Genomic DNA, 18,486 nt, shown 5'->3' with positions numbered 1-18,486 from the left:
GGTTATACTGTGGTAATGACTTAATCCCCAAATTGCAGTGACTTAACACAACAAAATCTTGTATCTTGGCCAGGAGTGGTGGCTCATGCCTCTCATCTCAGCACTGTGGGAGGCCAAGGCGGGCAAATCACTTGAGCCCAGGAATTTAAGACCAGCCAAGGGCAGCATGGCAAGACCCTGTCTCTTCAAAATACATACATTAAAAAAAAAATTAGCTGGATGTGGTGGCACACCTCTGGTCCCAGCTACTCCAGTGGCTGAGATAGGAGCGTTGCTTGAGTCTGGGAGGTGGAGGTTGCAGTGAGCTGAGATCACACCACTGCACTCCAGCCTGGGCAACAGAGCAAGACCCTGTTCCAAAAAAAAAAGAAAAAAGAAGAAGAAAATCTTGTGTTACATATCCATTATGCGTTAGCAAACAGCTCTGTTGACCCTCAGGGACCTAGACTGATGCCCATCTTGTGATGCATCTCAACATGTGGTTTCCAAGGGTCACATCTATAGGGAAGAGAGAGTTCAAAGGAAGAGTGAAAATGGGATAAGTCAGTTTTTCCCACAGTTCACTGGCCAAAATTAGTTGCATGACCCCAGTCTAAGTGAATCTAAAATGTAGGAGGAGCACAAGGAATATTAATGAGCATTACTATTTCTTCAACACATGTTCTCTTTTTATTTTCTCCATACTAATCAAGTTTTATTATATGATTTATATATTTTATATAACTTACACATACTTATATATCATTTGCATGCTTTTGTGTTTACTATTTAGTGCCTCCTCTAGCAAGAATAGAAACTTATTCTCATACTGGCAGGGGAGATACCATGATCACGAAGGTGGTTTTCCCAGGGCGAGGCTTATCCATTGCACTCTGGATGTGCTGACCCCTGTGATTTCCCCAAATGTGTGAAACTCAACTGCGTAATTTGTGGTAGTGGGGGACTGCGTGTGTTTGCGCTTTCCCCTGAAAAAGAAAAAAAGAAACTTGCTCTCTCAGAAAAGAATACAATTATTCTCCAAGGAATATTTAGAATATAAAATTAATAAGACTTGATTATTGGTTGAATACAATGGATAAGGAAAGAATTAAGGATAATTCATGTTTCTCATTTGGATTACATGGTTTTTGTTGTTTCCAAATGAAATAGGGAATATCAGAGGAGGAAGAAGTGTGGGTGGATAGGATAATGAGTTTGGTTTGAGGTATAGTGGGTGTACCTCCATAGGGACCTCACGGCGGAGATATGTGCAGAGTTGGATATATGGTTCTTAAACCCAGGGAAATGGGTAGGTCTTCAGCATGCCTAGTAGTAGTTAAAAATTAAGAAAGGGGGCCAGGTGCATTGCCTCACTGCCCCTGTAATCTCAGCACTTGCAAGGCCAAGGTGCATGGATCACTCGAACTCAGGAGTTTGAGACACCCCTCTGCAGTCCTGGCTGCTCGGGAGGCTGAGGTGGGAGGATTGCTTGAGCCCGCGAGGTTGGGGCTGCAGTGAGCCATGGTTACACCATGCATATTGCCTGGGTGACAGAATAAGACCCTGTCTAAAAAAAGGGAAAGGTAAGACTGTCAGTAACAACTAAGGACAGAATCCTTTTTTATACAATGTTTAAGGAACAAAAAGAGGAAGATATGCTCTTGTGCGGGAAATGCAGCAAAAAATAAATGGTGCAAGGGGAACCAGGAGATTATGAAACTGTGACTGTCAAGGGTATTTAGAGTTTCAAGGAGAATGTGAGGGACCATGGTAAATGTAGAAGAGATGTCAACAAAACAAAACAAAAAAACTCTGCCTGTAGTTCCAGCTACTCAGGAGGCTAAGGCAGGAGGATCACTTGGGCCCAGGAGTTAAGGCAGTAGTACACTATGGTCACACCTGGGAATAGCCTCTGTACTCCAGCCTGGGCAACATAGTGAGAACTTGTCTCTCTAAAAAACAAAACAAAACACCAAAAAACAATTGTGTACTAATATTTTCTACTCTTCCTACAAGCGTACTTAACTCCCTTGCTCCTTTATTTCAACCTAACTTCTCTAACCACCTTGGCTTCAGTTTCATTGAGAAATTTGAAGTCATTAGGCCTGAACAGCCCCAAATGTGCCCTCCCTTCTTCCCTTTACAGACCTACCACCATGCCCATCCATCCTTTCCTCTTTCCCTCCAATCTCAGGACATTCAAAGCCAACTCTTCCACTAGTGCCATTGATACCAAGAATTATCTACACTTTCTGTTTGTGCTTTGTCCCTTTTTATAGTTTCTGTTTCTAGTATTCCAGTAAAATTTTTCTCAGTAAGGGGACAATTTGAAATTTTAGTTGATGGGGCGAAAGTGAAAAACTAAGTACAAGGTGTTAAATATTGAATACAGGTAGGGGAATAGCAATATAAATTGCAGATAGCAGTCACTGATGAGGTGAGAGGGAGATAATGCCAGTGCTCCTCCCCAGGCAACTGTAGACATTTACATGGACCAGATTCAGGTACTATTCCAGAGGCCCTTCATTTTGGAGGCCATATTAAAAGTATGTGTCTTACCTGTCCTCCTTCTATACCAAGCCAGTGATTGAATCTTCATTGTAGAAGCAAAAATGAGCTAGTTCCCACAATAAAGACTGAAGACACATGAGATTTCATTCATTTGTGCAAAAGTATTTCTTGAATGTGTGCTATGTGCCATACTCAGGGTTAGGTGCTGGGAATATAATGTGGAGTAAAAACACAAAGTTCTTGTTTTATTGGCATTTATAGAATAGTGATTTGATTTGTCTTTTGTTTGTCTGTCTCTAACTTAAATTTGATTAACTAATTTTACTTTTTTTCCCCTTTAGTATCCTCTTATATATGGACTGATTCTTATTCCCTGCTGGTGTTCTCTAGTTTGCCTAAGTAGAATTTACATGGGAATGCACTCCATTCTGGTAAGGAAAATGTTGTGTTCTTCTACTTTATTTTTTATGACATTGACAGGCAATTTTATAATGTTTAATCATTTGCAAACTTACCCAAAGCCTAAGTGAGAAAATACAGTTACTGTAAGTCTTCTAACTTTGTTTTACAAAAATATCAACATGATGCTTTGTGAAGTTTTTTTTTTTTTAAGATGAGGTTTCATCATGTTGGTCAGGCTGGTCTTGAACTCCTGACCTCAGGTGATCCGCCCACCTTGACCTCCAAAGTGCTTGGATTACAGGTGTGAGCCACCACGCCCGGCCGCTTTGTGAAGTATTAATGTAGTAGTCATTTATTTCACAGAAACAGTTTCTAGCAATCACAATAGTCAAGTACTATAATCAAGATAACATTTCTTCCTCCTTCCAGTCTCACCTTTATTTTCCTTTGCAGTCTTTTCTGTTTCTCTCCTATCACTGAGTCAAAACCAGCAATGTGACTACAGAAATTAAGGAGAGCTCTGAAGTACTGTTGAAGACCTAGTGACTAGAAACTATGTGAAGTTAAATTATCTAGGGGCCATTTGTATTTACATATTAAATACAGGATATCAAGATCAGCCTGGGCAACATAGCAAAACCGCTTCTTCATACACACACACACACACACACACACACACACTAGCCAGGCGTGGTGGTTGATGTTGTACCCCTGTGGTCCCAGCTACTTGGGAGGTGGGAGGATTGCTTGAGCCAGGAAGTTGAGGCTGTGGTGAGCCATGATCTTCCCTCCAGCCTGGACCATGGCCATAGAGTGAGACCCTGTCTCAAAAAAAGAAATATGAAGAATAGAGGCTTGACAATCATGTCATTTGAAATTTCCATATCCAAATGCATGGTCAGAGTTTGAGTTACTTGTGGAATCTTTGAGTAATTGAAAAAAAAAATCCAGTTGTTCAGAATTCTTTGGTAATTTTTAGTATGTATCAATGAGTTTTTGCAGAAGACATCCTGTTCCAAAAAAGTGTTGAGGCTGGGCATGGTGGTAACGCCTGTAATTCCAACACTTTGGGAAGCTGAAGTGGGTGGATCACTTGAGCCCAGGAATTCGAGACCAGCCTGGACAACATGGGGAAAACCTGTCTCTACAAAAAATGCAAAATATTAGGCATGCCACTACACTCCAGGCTTGGTGACACAGCGAGACCCTGTCTCAAAAAAAAAAAGGTTGAACTTTTAGTTTCTCTTCACTCCTGATATTGCTGATGCTCAAAATGTTAATTTTTGTAAGAAATGTGTTAAGTATCTTTAATGTATCAGGGTAAGTAAGTAGCTGTGTGACCTTACTCCAGTTTTTATTATTTAAAAATTAGTTGATTAAGGTTTAACCATAATTTTCCATCAAATTTGCACACTTTTGAGAGGGAAAAAGGTGCTTTTAATACCTATCCTGAGGATAAGAGCAAAATGGGACTCTTCAAGGCAAGCCATTTCATATTGGTTATGATGATTAAATGTGACAATAATTGTAAAGTATTGAAGCAGTGTTTTTAGTACAGAAAGTTATTATTCCTCAAAAATACCTTAGGCCAGGTTCAATAAATTATATATCATCTGCTTCTCTTAGAGAGCTCTTGTTAGGTAAGATTATATAGTCCATGTGATGAGTCTAAAGAATTACCTTAACTGTCTCTCTCTTTCTCTTCCTCTCTCCCCCTTCCCTCCTTCCCTCCTTCCCTCCTTCCCTCCTTCCCTCCTTCCCTCCTTCCCTCCTTCCCTCCTTCCCTCTTTCCTTCCTTCCTTCTTTCCTCCGTCCCTCCCTCCCTTCCTTTCTCTCCTTCTCTCTCTTTTTTCTTTCTTCTTTCTCTTTTGGCTTTTTAATTATTTATTTATTTTTATTTTTGAGATGGAGTCTCACTCTGTCACCCATGCTGAAGTGCAGTGGCACAATCTCAGCTCACTGCAACCTCTGCCTCCTGGGTTCAAGGGATTCTCCTGCCTCAGCCTCCTCAGTAGCTGGGACTACAGGTGTGCACCACCACACCCAGCTAATTTTTGTATTTTTTAGTAGAAACAGGATTTCGCCATATTGGACAGGCTGATCTCGAACTCCTGACCTCATGACCCACCCACCTCAGTCTCCCAAAGCTCTGGGATTACAAGCGTAATTTTATTTTTATTTTTCAATAATTACTTGGCCTTTATTTTTATTTTAAAGAATTACCACCAGCCTGGGCAACACAGCAAGACCCCGTCTCTACAAATTAATAAAAAAATATTTAAAAATTAGCTGGGCATGGTGGTGCCATCTGTGGTCCCAGCTACTCAGAAGGCTGGAGCAGGAGTACTGCTTGAGCCTGGGACATCAAGGCTGCAATGAGCTATGATGGCACCATTGCACTACAACCCCGGATGACAGAATGAGACCAAAAAAAAAAAGAATCACCGGCCAGGCGCAGTGACTCATGCCTGTAATCCCAGCACTTTGGGGAGGCCGAGGTGAGCAGATTGCAAGGTCAGGAGATCAAGACCATCCTGGCCAACATGGTGAAACCCCATCTCTACTAAAAATACGAAAACTAGCCAGGTGTGGTGTCGCAGCGCCAGTAGGCCTGGCTACTCAGGAGGCTGAGGCAGGAGAATTGCTTGAATCCGGGAGGCAGAGGTTGCAGTGAGCCGAGATGGCACCACTGTACTCCAGCCTGGGTGACAGAGCGAGACTCCATCTCAGAAAAAAAAAAAAAAAAAAAAAAAAAAAAAAAAAAAAGAAGAAGAAGAAGAATTACCTTAACTGTATTAATTTAACTAACCAAATGTTTATTTCCTGCTTACTAATTTTTCATGCACTGAAAATATATGTATTTTGCCTTTGAGTAGTCATAGTCTAATTATGCAATATGTAATAAAACAATGTACTGGAATTGTTTTCAACCAAGAGTGTACATTAGAATCACTGGGGAGAATTTTTTAAAATATTGATGCCCCAGCCGGGCGAGGTGGCTCACACCTATAATCCCAGTACTTTGGGAGACCGAGGCGGGCGATCATCTGAGGTTGGGAGTTCGAGACCAGCCTGATCAACATGGAGAGACACCCCGTCTCTACTAAAAATACAAAATTAGCGATGCATGGTGGCACATGCCTGTAATCCCAGCTACTTGGGAGGCTGAGGCAGGAGAATCTCTTGAACCCGGGAGGCTGAGGTTGCCATGAGCCGAGATCACGCCATTGCACTCCAGCCTGGGCAACAAGAGCGAAACTCTGTCACAAAAAAAAAAAATACTGATGCTCCACCTCTACTTCAGTTCAATCAGAGTCTCTGAAGATTGTCTCAGGCATCAGTATTTTTATCAAGTTCTCCACTTGATTTTAATCTATAGCAAGGATTATGAACTTTTGATTTCCTGGAGAAATAGACAGGCAAAGAATGAAAAACTGTCATAGCAGGTATGTGGAGGATGCAATGGAATCAAAGAAGAGAAAATTTCTTATTACAGGATAGGAGAAGAAAGTTTATGGAGGGCGTAGATGCCCGAGGAGAATCTCAAAGAATATATCATTGTTTGCCTGAAATGTAGGTAGGAAAGAATTCTAAGACAAGAGGACATAGTCTATAAATTCATTTTGGGATCTGGCATTAAATGAAACTTAATGATAGACAAAATCCAGTTATGAAATGCTTTATATGTTCTTCTAAGAGTTGGAATGCACACATGACATTTATTGCCTTAGTCAATACTTTCTTAAACATTTTGTTAATTGATCACTTCTCAGCCTTTTGGCTAAGATCAAGCGTAAACATTTTGTTAATTGATTGTGTAATATCTTTCCTTGACCTGTTATAAAAGGAATCACTTATATAAAGATAACACAAATTATAATTTTAAGTAACTTAATATTGTAGAATGGGAGACTGTCAGTTAAAATGTGTTTTATATCTAAGTAAGTTTTTGTTTTGTTTTTTGAGATGGACTCTCACTCTGTCACCAGGCTGGAGTACAGTGGCGCGATCTCAGCTCATTGTAACCTCTGCCTCCCAGGTTCAAGTGTGCACCACCACGCCCAGCTAATTTTTTGTATTTTTAGTTGAGATGGGGTTTCACCATGTCGGCCAGGATGGTCTCTATCTCTTGACCTTGTGATCTGCCCACCTCAGCCTCCCAAAGTGCTGGAATTACAGATGTGAGCCACCGCTTCCAGCCTATATCTGAAAAAATTTTTTTAAATGTTTTTCTTGGCTGGGTGCAGTGTTTCACACCTGTAGTCCCAGCACTTTGGGAGGCCAAAGTGGGAGTATGACCTGAGGTTAGGAGTTTGAGACCAGCCTGGCCAACATGGTGAAACCCCTTCTCTATTAAGAATACAAAAATTAGTTGGCGTGGTTGGTGGTGCATGCCTGTAATCCCAGCTACTTGGGCGGCTGAGACAGGAGAATTGCTTAACCCTGGAGGTGGAGGTTGCAGTGAGCTGAGATGGTGCCACTGCACTCCAGCCTGGGGGACAGAGTGAGTCTCAAATAAATAAATAAATAAAATGTTTTCTTATATCTCTAACACAGTATTTAAAAAGAGAAATGATATTCATTTACAAATAATTTGGTAGATTTTGCTAGATAAAACAAATTCTTGTGAAGGATTTGTTCATGCATTCATTCATTCATTCATTCATCCATCCAAAAAATATTTGAGATTGAGCAATGCATGATCTATTTCCCCAACATTTTATAGTTGAATGTTCAGCTATATTCTCTTTCATAATTGTCTGTATGTTCTCCAGCTATTCTTATATTCCAAAGTATTCTGATTTTGAGTTATATATCATTTAGAACAATGGCTTCAAGCACTACAACTGTGAACCCTGTCAGTTCATGACACAGTTTTTATTGCATAGAAAAGGAATAGTGCAGCTGGGCATGGTGGCTCACACCTGTAATCCCAACACTGTGGGAGGCCAAGGCAGGTGGATTGCTTGAGCTCAGGAGTTGGAAAACAGCCTGGGCAATATAGCAAAACCTTGTTGACAAAAAATAGGAAAATTATTCTAGCCGGACGTGATGGTGCATGTTTGTAGTCCCAACTACTTGGGAGGCTGAAGTGGGGAAGACAACTTGAACCCAGGAGGTGGAGGTTGCAGTGAGGTGAGATTGTGCCACCACAGTCCAGCCTGGGTGACAGACCCTGTCTCAAAAAAAAAAAAAAAAAAAGCATTCAAGTTCAACTGTAAACAGTTAACTAATCAAAAACAACTTAAATGACTATAAGTGAGAAAACAGATAAATAAATTATATAGTATGTAGCAAAATATTACGATTGTGAAAGTGAACGACCAATAACTACATAATATAATGAATTAATCTTAAGTGTAAAAAGCAGATCAAAAGAGACTGATATAACATTTTAGCAAAGCTCAGAAAGAAGCAAAATGAGATAATTTTTTTTTTTTGTTTGAGACAGAGTCTTGCTCTGTCACCCAGGCTGGAGTGCAGTGGCATGATCTCAGCTTTCAGGGTTCTAAGTGATTCTCCTGCCTTAGCCTCCAGAGTAGCTGGGATTACAGGCATGTGCCACCACACCTGGCTAATTTTGTATTTTTAGTGGAGATGGGCTTTCACCATGTTGGTCAGGCTGGTCTCGAACTCCTGACCCCAGGTGATCCTCTCATCTTGGCCTCCTAAAGTGCTGGAATTACAGGGGTGAGCCACTGCGCCTGGCCCAAACTGGGCAATATTTTGCTTGAAGATGTGTGGTAGAACAATTTTTTAAAATAGGTATTTATGACTGGGCCCGGTGGCTCATACCTATGATCCTAGTTCTTTGGGCAGCTGAGGCAGGTTGATTGCTTGAGCCCAGGAGGTCAAGATCAGTTGGACAACCTGGTGAAACCTGGTATCTACAAAATAAGACAAAACAAAAATAAAAACAAAACCCAGGTATTTATTAAGCCAAAATTCAAGCTTGCAAATTGCTTGTGGGGAGGAATGCAAAGTGATAGGATTGAGAAACAGCACAACAATAGATTTGACAATAGTTGTAATATTATAGTTCTTTTTTTGGGAAGTGATTTCATAGATATGAATTTTATAATTTCATATACACTCTACATGTATTTTGCTATGTATCAAATATTAAATAATAAAAAATTTAAAGATAAAAACATTAAGCAACTAGTCTGTTGCTTAACTGTATTGAATATTGTTAAGAAATTACCATTGTTTTTGTTTTTCTCTTTATTATTATTTTTCATTAGTAATAGTAACATAAGGAAATGACCATTGTTTTTGAAGACTACTAGTATCCAAGAAAAAAGTGGTTTCAGTGCAGTGGTGAGTTTAGAGAAAAATTGGAGGTGAGGAAGTGGAGTCAGTGAATATAAGCACTGATACATTTTTCAGTAATAGAGAGTAGATCATAGGGTTTTGTTTTGTTATCAGGTAGAAATATGGAACATTTTTGTATGTTGTCAGGAATGATTCAGAGGTTATTTAATAGCTTTGTTTCCTCAAGTAAACCGTCTTCTATCAAATCTACACAATTGCTCCTCCCTAAAACTAGGAACCATCTTTGATCCCTCTCTCTCTCTCTCTCTCCTTTTTCACATTCAGTCCATCATCAAGTTAAACTTGTTAATTCTTTTAAAAAAATTTTTTTTTTCTTGAGGCAAAGTCTTGCTCTGTTGCCCAGGCTGGAGTGCAGTGGTGCGATCTCAGCTCACTGCAACCTCCGCCTCCCAGGTTCAAGCGATTCTCCTGCCTCAGCCTCCTGAGTAGCTGGGACCACAGGCTGGAGCCACCATGCCTGGCTAATTTTTGTATTTTTAGTAGAGACAGGGTTTCACTGTGTTGCTCAGGCTGGTCTTGAACTCCTGGCCTCAAGTGATCTGCTCACCTTGGCTTCCCAAAGTGCTGGGATTACAGGTGTGAGCTACCATCCCCAGCCACAGTCTTGTCATTTCTTTAAAGCAATGTATCCTCAATCCCTAAAATAGGGGTTGGTACTCACTAAGTATTTGTTTAATGAATGAAGGAATGAATGACTGAGAAAAGAAAATTACCTAGGATGTATATGTGATCGTGAAGATAATAACATACATAAACACATGAAAATGAAAACCATTTCTTTGAATATTAAGTGTACTCTTCTCCCCAGAAATGAAAACTACACAATTTTAGCATACTTTGTTCAGAATTTGAATATAAATTTGTGTATATTATATATGTAGTTAATTTATAAAAGGGTAGAATTATGAAAATAGAGATCTTTTTATTATCGTTAATAGTTTTTCGACCGGGCGCGGTGGCTCACGCCTGTAATCCCAGCACTTTGGGAGTCTGAGGCAGGTGGATCATGAGGTCAAGAGATCGAGACCATCCTGGTCAACATGGTGAAACCCCGTCTCTACTAAAAATACAAAAAATTAGCTGGGCATGGTGGCGCGTGCCTGTAATCCCAGTTACTCAGGAGGCTGAGGCAGGAGAATTGCCTGAACCCAGGAGGCAGAGGTTGCGGTGAGCCGAGATCGAGCCATTGCACTTCAGCCTGGGTAACAAGAGTGAAACTCCGTCTCAAAAAAAAAAAGAAAAATTTTTCATGCCTCTTATATGGTCAGTTAATAAAGTTTACTTTGAGAATTTGACAGCTTAAAAAAATTTATGTCTATTTAATATTTGAAATGTCAAATATAAATTATTTTTTAAATGCCAAAAATGTTTAGTATTATACTAAACAACAATACTCTTATCTTTTCCTAGGATATTATTGCTGGATTCCTATATACCATTTTAATCTTAGCTGTCTTCTATCCATTTGTGGACCTGATTGACAACTTCAACCAAACTCACAAATATGCTCCATTAATCATCATCGGGCTTCATTTAGCTTTGGGGATCTTTTCTTTCACTCTTGACACCTGGAGCACATCCCGAGGAGACACGGCTGAGATTCTAGGAAGTGGTGCTGGAATTGCATGTGGATCTCATGTTACTTATAAGATGGGTCTAGTATTAGATCCTTCTCTAGATACATTACCTTTAGCTGGGCCCCCCATTACTATGACTCTCTTTGGGAAAGCCATATTGCGGATCCTCATAGGGATGGTATTTGTGCTGGTAGTCAGAGATATAATGAAAAAGATCACCATTCCTTTAGCCTGCAAAATCTCCAATATACCATGTGATGATATTCGAAAAGCAAGACAGCACATGGAAGTTGAACTTCCTTATCGGTATATTACCTATGGAATGGTTGGTTTCTCCATCACATTTTTTGTTCCTTACATATTTTTCTTTATTGGTATCTCTTGATGGAGAAATATTGTTTATGAAAAGAAAGGAGGGTATCAGTTACTGATACCTAAAAATATATTCCAAGTAAAAGCCAGATCAGAATTAGGCTTTTGCAGGAATTTAACTTAAATAATTATTTAAGTAAATTCATAAGAGTCAGTGCATTTTATCATTGCACATCCAGATATTGTTTTAGGTGAGCTGAGCTATTTCAATACTGAGAAAATGATAAGTTTCCATTTAGAATGTTAATGTAATGTTTGGAGAGTTTTGTGTTGTTATGGATTCAACTTATATATAATATATATAAGGTACATAATATGCAATTATATATCTGATATATATTATATATAAAATAATATACCTAAGTGTTTTTTTAAACTATGGGAGTGTATTATAAAATCAATAATAATATGCAAACAGTTGTGCCTGTGTATTTGAACTAAATACAGGTATGTTGTTATTAATAGATACATTTAACATTTATTTACTATGGGAGCCATTTCCTAATCAAATTGCATAATTACTAGACCAGAATGTGTATGCTACTATACATTGATTTACTGCCTGTTTTTACACTGCCATTACCTTTCATGTTACCCATGATGTTGAACATGGGAGGCATTTTTAATGGACCAAATTTTTAGAAAAATTATTTTTTGGATTGTTTAGTTTTTTTAAGTTCTGTATACTGTTTTGAATGTACTTTATTTGCAGCTGTTCTGGACATCAGTTTATTAATTCAGGTACTGAATTTTATTTCTTGCTAATTGTGCCTTTCTGTTGCTGAATTAAGAAATGCTATGTATACTGTGATGTAAAAATAAGACATTAACTTTATCTTAAGTTACATATAATCAGGCAAATATTTTAAAAAATGTATGTCAAAGTGACAGGCATAGAAATAAATTGCCCTTACTCTTTAGCCTTTATTTAGAAAGAAATGTGGAATGGGCTAAACTTTCTCACCAATTTATTAGAAAGCTAAATGGATAAATACTTCCCTTTTTGTAGGTATTTTTCTGTGCATTGTAAGTTATAGGAACAAGATATATTTTTTGTACATTGTCTTGATTGTTTGTACTGCAGGTAGATGCTTCCAGTGAATGGAAATGTAGTTGAAATTTATAGATGGGACAATGCACATACTTCATATGTAAACAAAGCATTTTTCTAAATAATTTGGAAAGGATTGGATTTAGCACTGTTAACTTTTAATACCAGTTTATTAGCTACTTAAGGTAAATTATAAAACCTAAAATTTAGTGTCAGTATTTTAGATCCTATTATTTTTTGAACTTTTTATTATTTTCACAGTGGAAAGTTTGCATATAGTATTAAACTATTATTTTTTCTGTCTGTGCCTTTATATTTTGAAGTGTGGTTGTACTTACATTAACATTAAATGTATTTGTAGAAAGTTTTTCATAAAGAAGAGGATTAACTTTCCATATAAATGAATACCAGGTATGAAATTACTGATTTTAGTGCAATATCTATATGATTATCCAGAACTATCACTTCAGATGTTTCTATTTTGGGCACCATAACTATTTGAGCTCATATTTTTGTAATTCTGATTGAGAATTTAGGGGCATAGTAATTTTTACCAAAACTGAAGCTGATAATTTTAAGTAAAGCAACTAAATTTACCCTTTACTTATTAGTTAAAAGGAAACCAAGACAGGTAGGAAAATAACGGTACGTTGGAAAATGCAAAAAGAGCTTTACTTTCAAAATGTGTTTTTAATGAATTGAAGTTTAGGGACCGTTTCCCGTAATTTGGGTCTCTGCTATCCTATTAATTTTTATGTGTAGCTTAAAAGGTATTTGAAAATGTTTCGTTTCTTTGTGTTTTATTATTTTCTGTCCTATGACAGTTCTATGCTAAATGTATTTTAAAATAAAAGCTAAATTGAAGATTGAAGAAGGTTTTTCTTTGTTTTGTTTGCCTTCCAGGCAATTGTTTCTGTTTTATGTGGTAGAGATTTTAAAAATACGTCTTGGATTTTCATTCTAGCACGTTTCCTCTGAAGCGTTTTGTTCAAAATCAAAGTGGTGTTTTGGCAATGGAAGACACTGAAGAAATTATTTGAGGTACAAACTGACTTTGGCTCCATTTACGATTATCTCTAACATTGTACTTTTAGTGAAAAGTTTCATAATGCTTCTTTTAAAAAGCTTATGCACAAAAAACACCCAAAATTTAAAAATTTTAAAAAGGAAATAAAAAATAAAGCTTATGCACAAAAATGTTTCAGTAAAATTTGTGACTAATAGTATTGTAGGTAGTATACTGCTTTGCCATGAATGTCAACGATTAATCATAAAACTAGGAAGAGGTACTTTTCAAGCAGAAGAAAACATAGGGACATTTTATTTTGTAGTTTTAAAATGATGGACCGGGCATGGTGGCTCACACCTGTAATTCCAGCACTTTGGGAGGCCAAGGCAGGCGGATCACGAGGTCAGGAGTTTGAGACTAGCTTGACCAACATGGTGAAACCCCGTCTCTACTAAAAATACAAAAATTAGCTGGGCATGATAGCACACGCCTGGAATCCCAGCTCCAGCTACTCAGGAGGCTAAGGCAGGGGAATCGCTTGAATCTGGGAGGTGGAGGTTGCCTTGAGCAGAGATCATGCCACTGCACTCCAGCCTGGGCAACACAGCAAGACTCTGTCTCAAAAAAAAAAAAAGTCATGAGGTGTGAAATGCAAAAACCAGGTCTGCCAGAAACTAATTATATGACCTAATATAAAACAATGCTACTTCAAGACTGACACAATTATTTTTATTTTGTAGCTTTCTTTACAAGTAATGTTTCTTTTATATATATATAATTTCAAAGACAACATAAAAAATGAATTCAGTGAAATGAAGAGAATTTAAAGGCAAATTTTTACAAAGCCTTCAGTAAAGATGAGTAAATACTAAAGTAGTTTCTGAAAATATATAATCAAAAAAATTTTTAAAGGCTCCTCAAGTGAAGCAATGGGAGTGGGGAAAGATATAATCACACAATTTTATATGACAAAAATTTTGTATTGCTAAAACAATTTTATTCTTGTTAACAAGGAATTGTTTATTCTAGATTTAAAACCTAACTTGGTAAGCTGAGGTGGGAGGATCACTTTAACCCAGGAGGTGGAGGTTGCAATGAGCTATGATCATGCCACCACGTTCCAGTCTGGGTGACAAAGCAAGACTGCATCTGAAAGAAACAAAGGAACAAACTTTTACACTTGAATTTTGATTGTGGTTACATAAGTTACACATAGCACAATAAAAATTTTAACATGCTGATTGTAAAGGACTTTTAGAAAGCTCTTAATTATATATCTTATGTATAACATAAGTTATACATAGCACAATAAAAATTTTAACATGCTGATTGTAAAGGACTTTTAGAAAGCTCTTAATTATATATCTTATGTATAACATAAGTTATACATAGCAAAATAAAAATTTTAACATGCTGATTGTAAAGGACTTTTAGAAAGCTCTTAATTGTTAAGCTCACTAGATCACTTTATAAAGAAACAGCCCTTCCTTGTGAGACACACAGGAGAGAAATTTCAAAGAAAAATAAACTTTACAAAATATAAAATGTTTAAGGAAATAAATATGTTTATTTATTTGTTTGTTTATTTATTTATTTAGAGATAGGGTCTTGCTTTCTCACCCAGGCTGGGGTACAATGGCATGATCACTGCTCATTGCCACCTCCACCTCCTGGGCTTAATCCATCCTCCCACCTTAGTTAGCCTCCTGAGTAACTGAGACTACAGGCATGTACCACCATGTTTGGCTAATTTTTCTATTTTTATAGAGATGGGGGTCTCACTGTGTTGCCTAGACTGGTCTTGAACTCCTGGGCTGAAGTAATCCTCCCACCTCAGCCACCCAAAGTGCTGGTATTATAGGTGTGAGCCACTGTGCCAGGCTAGAAATGTAATTCTTGAGTTTCAAATAGCTGGTTCTTCAAAATGTGCTCTTCTCTTGCCTCCTTTCTCTCCCAAATATGGGATTCTATATCTGATAGCAGCAATCTATAAGCAGAATAAAATGTACTTTGATAACTATTGTATGACTGTTTATGCTAAAAACCCTTAGTAATTGTGAAAGCTCTATTGCCTATAAATAGAAAACCAGATTATTTCATTGCTCCAGAGCCCCTAAGAGACTATTTCATTTTTCCTTTCATCATTTTTAGTTTTGTTGCATTTTCCATGGATGTTTAGAAAGCTCATTCTCTGGTACAGCAACAGGATCTGATAATATTTTTGTTTTTTAAGGGTTTTTTTTCCTGTTTTCTAAAAATCAAGTGAATTTTAAATATTTTCTTTTTTATGATGACATTTTCTTAGCAGATATAAAATGGATTCTCTTTAAAAAAAAAAAAAAATCCCACAATAGAATTAAATTATTAGCCCCTGAAAAGTGACAAAATCCTTACTAGATAAGGATTTAAAAAAAAATTCCTGGCCAGGAGGTGGCTCATGCCTGTAATCCCAGCACTTTGGGAGGCCAAGGTGGGTGGACCACCTGAGGTCAGGAGTTTAAGACCAGTCTGACCTATATAGCAAAACCCCATCTCTACAAAAAAAAATATATATATAAAATTAAAAGACAAAAATAAAAAGAATAAATAATAAAAAATTAGGTGAGCATTGGTGGTAAGTGCCTATAATCCCAGCTACTCAGGAAGCTGAGGCAGGAGAATTGCTTGAACCCAGGAGGTGGAGCTGAGATTGCGCCATTACACTCCAGCCTGGGCAACAAGAGTGAAACTCTGTCTCAAAAAAAAAAAAAAATTCCTGAGCTGGGGTTTATCCTTTGCCCTAAATTAGGAGGCCTCTTAACTGAAATCTATTGTAGTATCTATCAGTGAAATCTATCACTATATTAGTCTGTTCTCATACCGCTATAAAGAACTGCCCAAGACTGAGTTATTTATAAAGAGGTTTAATTGACTCACAGTTCTGCATGGCTGGGAAGCCTCAGGGAACTTACAGTCATGGCAGAAGATACCTCTTCACAGAGTTGCAGGATGGAGTGAGAGTTAGTGGTGAACGAAGAGGGAAGCCCCTTATAAAACCATCAGATCCCATGAGAACTCCCTCATGATCATGAGAAGAGCATGGGGGAACTGCCCCCATGATTCAAGTATCTCCACATAGTCTTGCCCTTGACATGTGGGGATTATTACAATTCAAGATGAGATTTGGGTGGGGACACAAAGGCAAAGTGTATCAATCACAGTCTGTAACTATGTATTATTTACTTTCAAAATTTTCTATCTTGGCTGGGCGTAGTGGCTCACGCCTGTAATCCAAGCACTTTGGAGGCCAAGCCAGGCGGTTCACCTGAGGTTGGGAGTTCAAGACCAGCCTGACCAACATGGTGAAACCCCGTCTTTAAGACAAAACAAAACAAAAAGAATAAAATTTTCTATCTTTATCCCTATGATGTAAGCTTCATGAGGAAAAAGACCTTGTGCATCTTTTTACTTCTGGATCCCTGGGACACAATAGGCATTCAGTTAGTATATGTTGAATGAATTACATGATTATTCAATCCTTAGGCTTCAATATGCACATTTTTCTGAAGAAAAAAATCTACAACATTCATCAGATTCTCAAAGAGATTAATGATCTAAAAATTTTAATATTGCTTAATAGTCTACCTGTTTTAAAAGTTTAGATTGTAAATGAATGCTTCCAATTTATCTAAGTATGGATTTTGTCACTTTTCATGCAAATATTGAAGGGCTAATAATTTAAGTCTAGAAAAGTTTTGTATGTAATTACTACAGTACCCCATTGTTTGGATGTGATTTGTATTTGAATTAGTTTTAAGATTTTTTTTAGACTTGAAATCAAATCTGAAAAGAAAATATTCTGTATATATAGGGATATAACTTTTAGTTTCTAGTAATAAATAATTGTGTTCTTGAGAATATTTTGTACAGTTGTTTAATTTTTCATATATCCAGCTACCTCATTTAAAAATTTGAAATATTTATAATTAAAATTTAGATGAAATATATTTAGAGCTTAAATATCAAGTTTTTTTTTTTTTTTTTTTTTTTTTACTTCAGTGAAGTGAAAGGCCACCCTGATCTCCAGAGGTCTCCGGGCTCAAATTCATAGGATCAGTGGGGTTGGTGACAGTAAGATGGATTTTAATTTTCCTTCTATATAAAAGGTTTTTCTCCTCTTTCATCGAGTTAATTTAAGGGGAAAAATTCACCAAACTCATTTTAATGCACAGTATTTTTGCTCATTTTTGGTTGATATGGTTTGGATTTGTGTCCCTACCCAAATCTCATGTCAAATTGTAATCCCAATGTTGGAAGAGGAGCCTGGTGGGAGGTGACTGGATCATGGGAGCAGATATCTTTCTGGCTGCTCTCCTGATAGTGAGTGAGTTTTCATAAGATCTGATTGTTGGCTGGGTACGGTGGCTCATGCCTGTAATCTAGCACTTTGGGAGGCCAAGGCTGGTGGATCACCTAAGACAGCAGTTCAAGACCAACCTGGCCAACATAGCAAAACCCCATCTCTACTAAAAGCAAAATATTAGCCAGGCATGGTAGCACATGCCTGTAATCCCAGCTACTTGGGAGGCTGAGGCGGGAGAATCGCTTGAACCTGGGAGGTGGAGGTTGCAGTGAGCCAAGATTGCACCACTGTACTCCAGCCTGGGCAACAAGAGTGAAATTCTGCCTCAAAACAAAAACAAAAACAAAAAAGACCTGGTTGTTTAAAAGTATGTAGCACCTCACCCTTCACCCTCTCTTCCTCCTGCTGCAGCTGTGTAAGACGTGTCGGCTTTCTCTTTACCTTCTCCTATGATTGTAAGTTTCCTGAGGCCTCCCCAACCATGCTTTCTGTACATCCTGTGGAACTATGAGCCAATTAAACCTTGTTTTTGTTTTGTTTTTTTAATTAAATTACCTAGTCTTTGGTAGTTTGTTTGTTTTTGTTTTTGAGATGGAGTCTTGCTGCTACCCAGGCTGGAGTGCAGTGGCGTGATCTTGGCTCACTGCAACCTCTGCCTCCCAGATTCAAGCAATTCTCCTGCCTCAGCTTTCCGAATAGCTGGAACTACAGGCACGTGCCACTGCGCACAGCTGATTTTTGTATTTTTAGTAGAGAGAGAGTTTCATCATGTTGGTCAGGCTGGTCTCAAACTCTTGACCTCAGGAGATCTGCCTGCCTCAGCCTCCCAAAGTGCTGGAATTACAGGTTGTGAGCTACCACACCCAGCTTCCAGTAGTGTTTTATAGCAATGCAGGAACAGACTGAT

General features: G+C 37.9%; 2 protein-coding genes and 1 non-coding gene across 4 annotated transcripts in view; all 3 read left to right on the top strand.

Moving 5' to 3' along the window:
- SGPP1 (sphingosine-1-phosphate phosphatase 1) overlaps positions 1-13,102 on the top strand; it is a 46,583-nt gene extending 33,481 nt beyond the window's left edge. The window contains exons 2-3 of the mRNA XM_064374915.1: positions 2,832-2,921; positions 10,639-13,102. Coding sequence (XP_064230985.1) covers positions 2,832-2,921; positions 10,639-11,190 — 642 coding nt within the window. The 3' untranslated portion in view covers positions 11,191-13,102. The remainder of the gene's footprint in view (positions 1-2,831; positions 2,922-10,638) is intronic.
- Positions 806-968, top strand: LOC135274506 (U1 spliceosomal RNA). Its single transcript, XR_010342324.1, has one exon. It is a non-coding gene; the product is annotated as a U1 spliceosomal RNA (small nuclear RNA).
- Positions 12,550-18,486, top strand: part of WDR89 (WD repeat domain 89) — a 106,686-nt gene continuing 100,749 nt past the window's right edge. For both annotated transcript variants that reach the window (XM_064374922.1, XM_064374916.1), the window contains exons 1-3: positions 12,550-12,639; positions 13,193-13,269; positions 17,276-17,347. The gene's annotated coding sequence lies outside the window, so the exon portion shown is untranslated. The remainder of the gene's footprint in view (positions 12,640-13,192; positions 13,270-17,275; positions 17,348-18,486) is intronic.

The sequence above is a fragment of the Aotus nancymaae genome, unplaced genomic scaffold (assembly GCF_030222135.1).
Source record: "Aotus nancymaae isolate 86718 unplaced genomic scaffold, 86718_ANA_hifiasm-v0.15.2.pri h1tg000011l, whole genome shotgun sequence".
NCBI classification, from domain to species: domain Eukaryota; kingdom Metazoa; phylum Chordata; class Mammalia; order Primates; family Aotidae; genus Aotus; species Aotus nancymaae.
The sequence above is the reverse complement of the archived record's forward strand: the minus strand, read 5'-3'. Positions and strand labels throughout refer to the sequence as shown.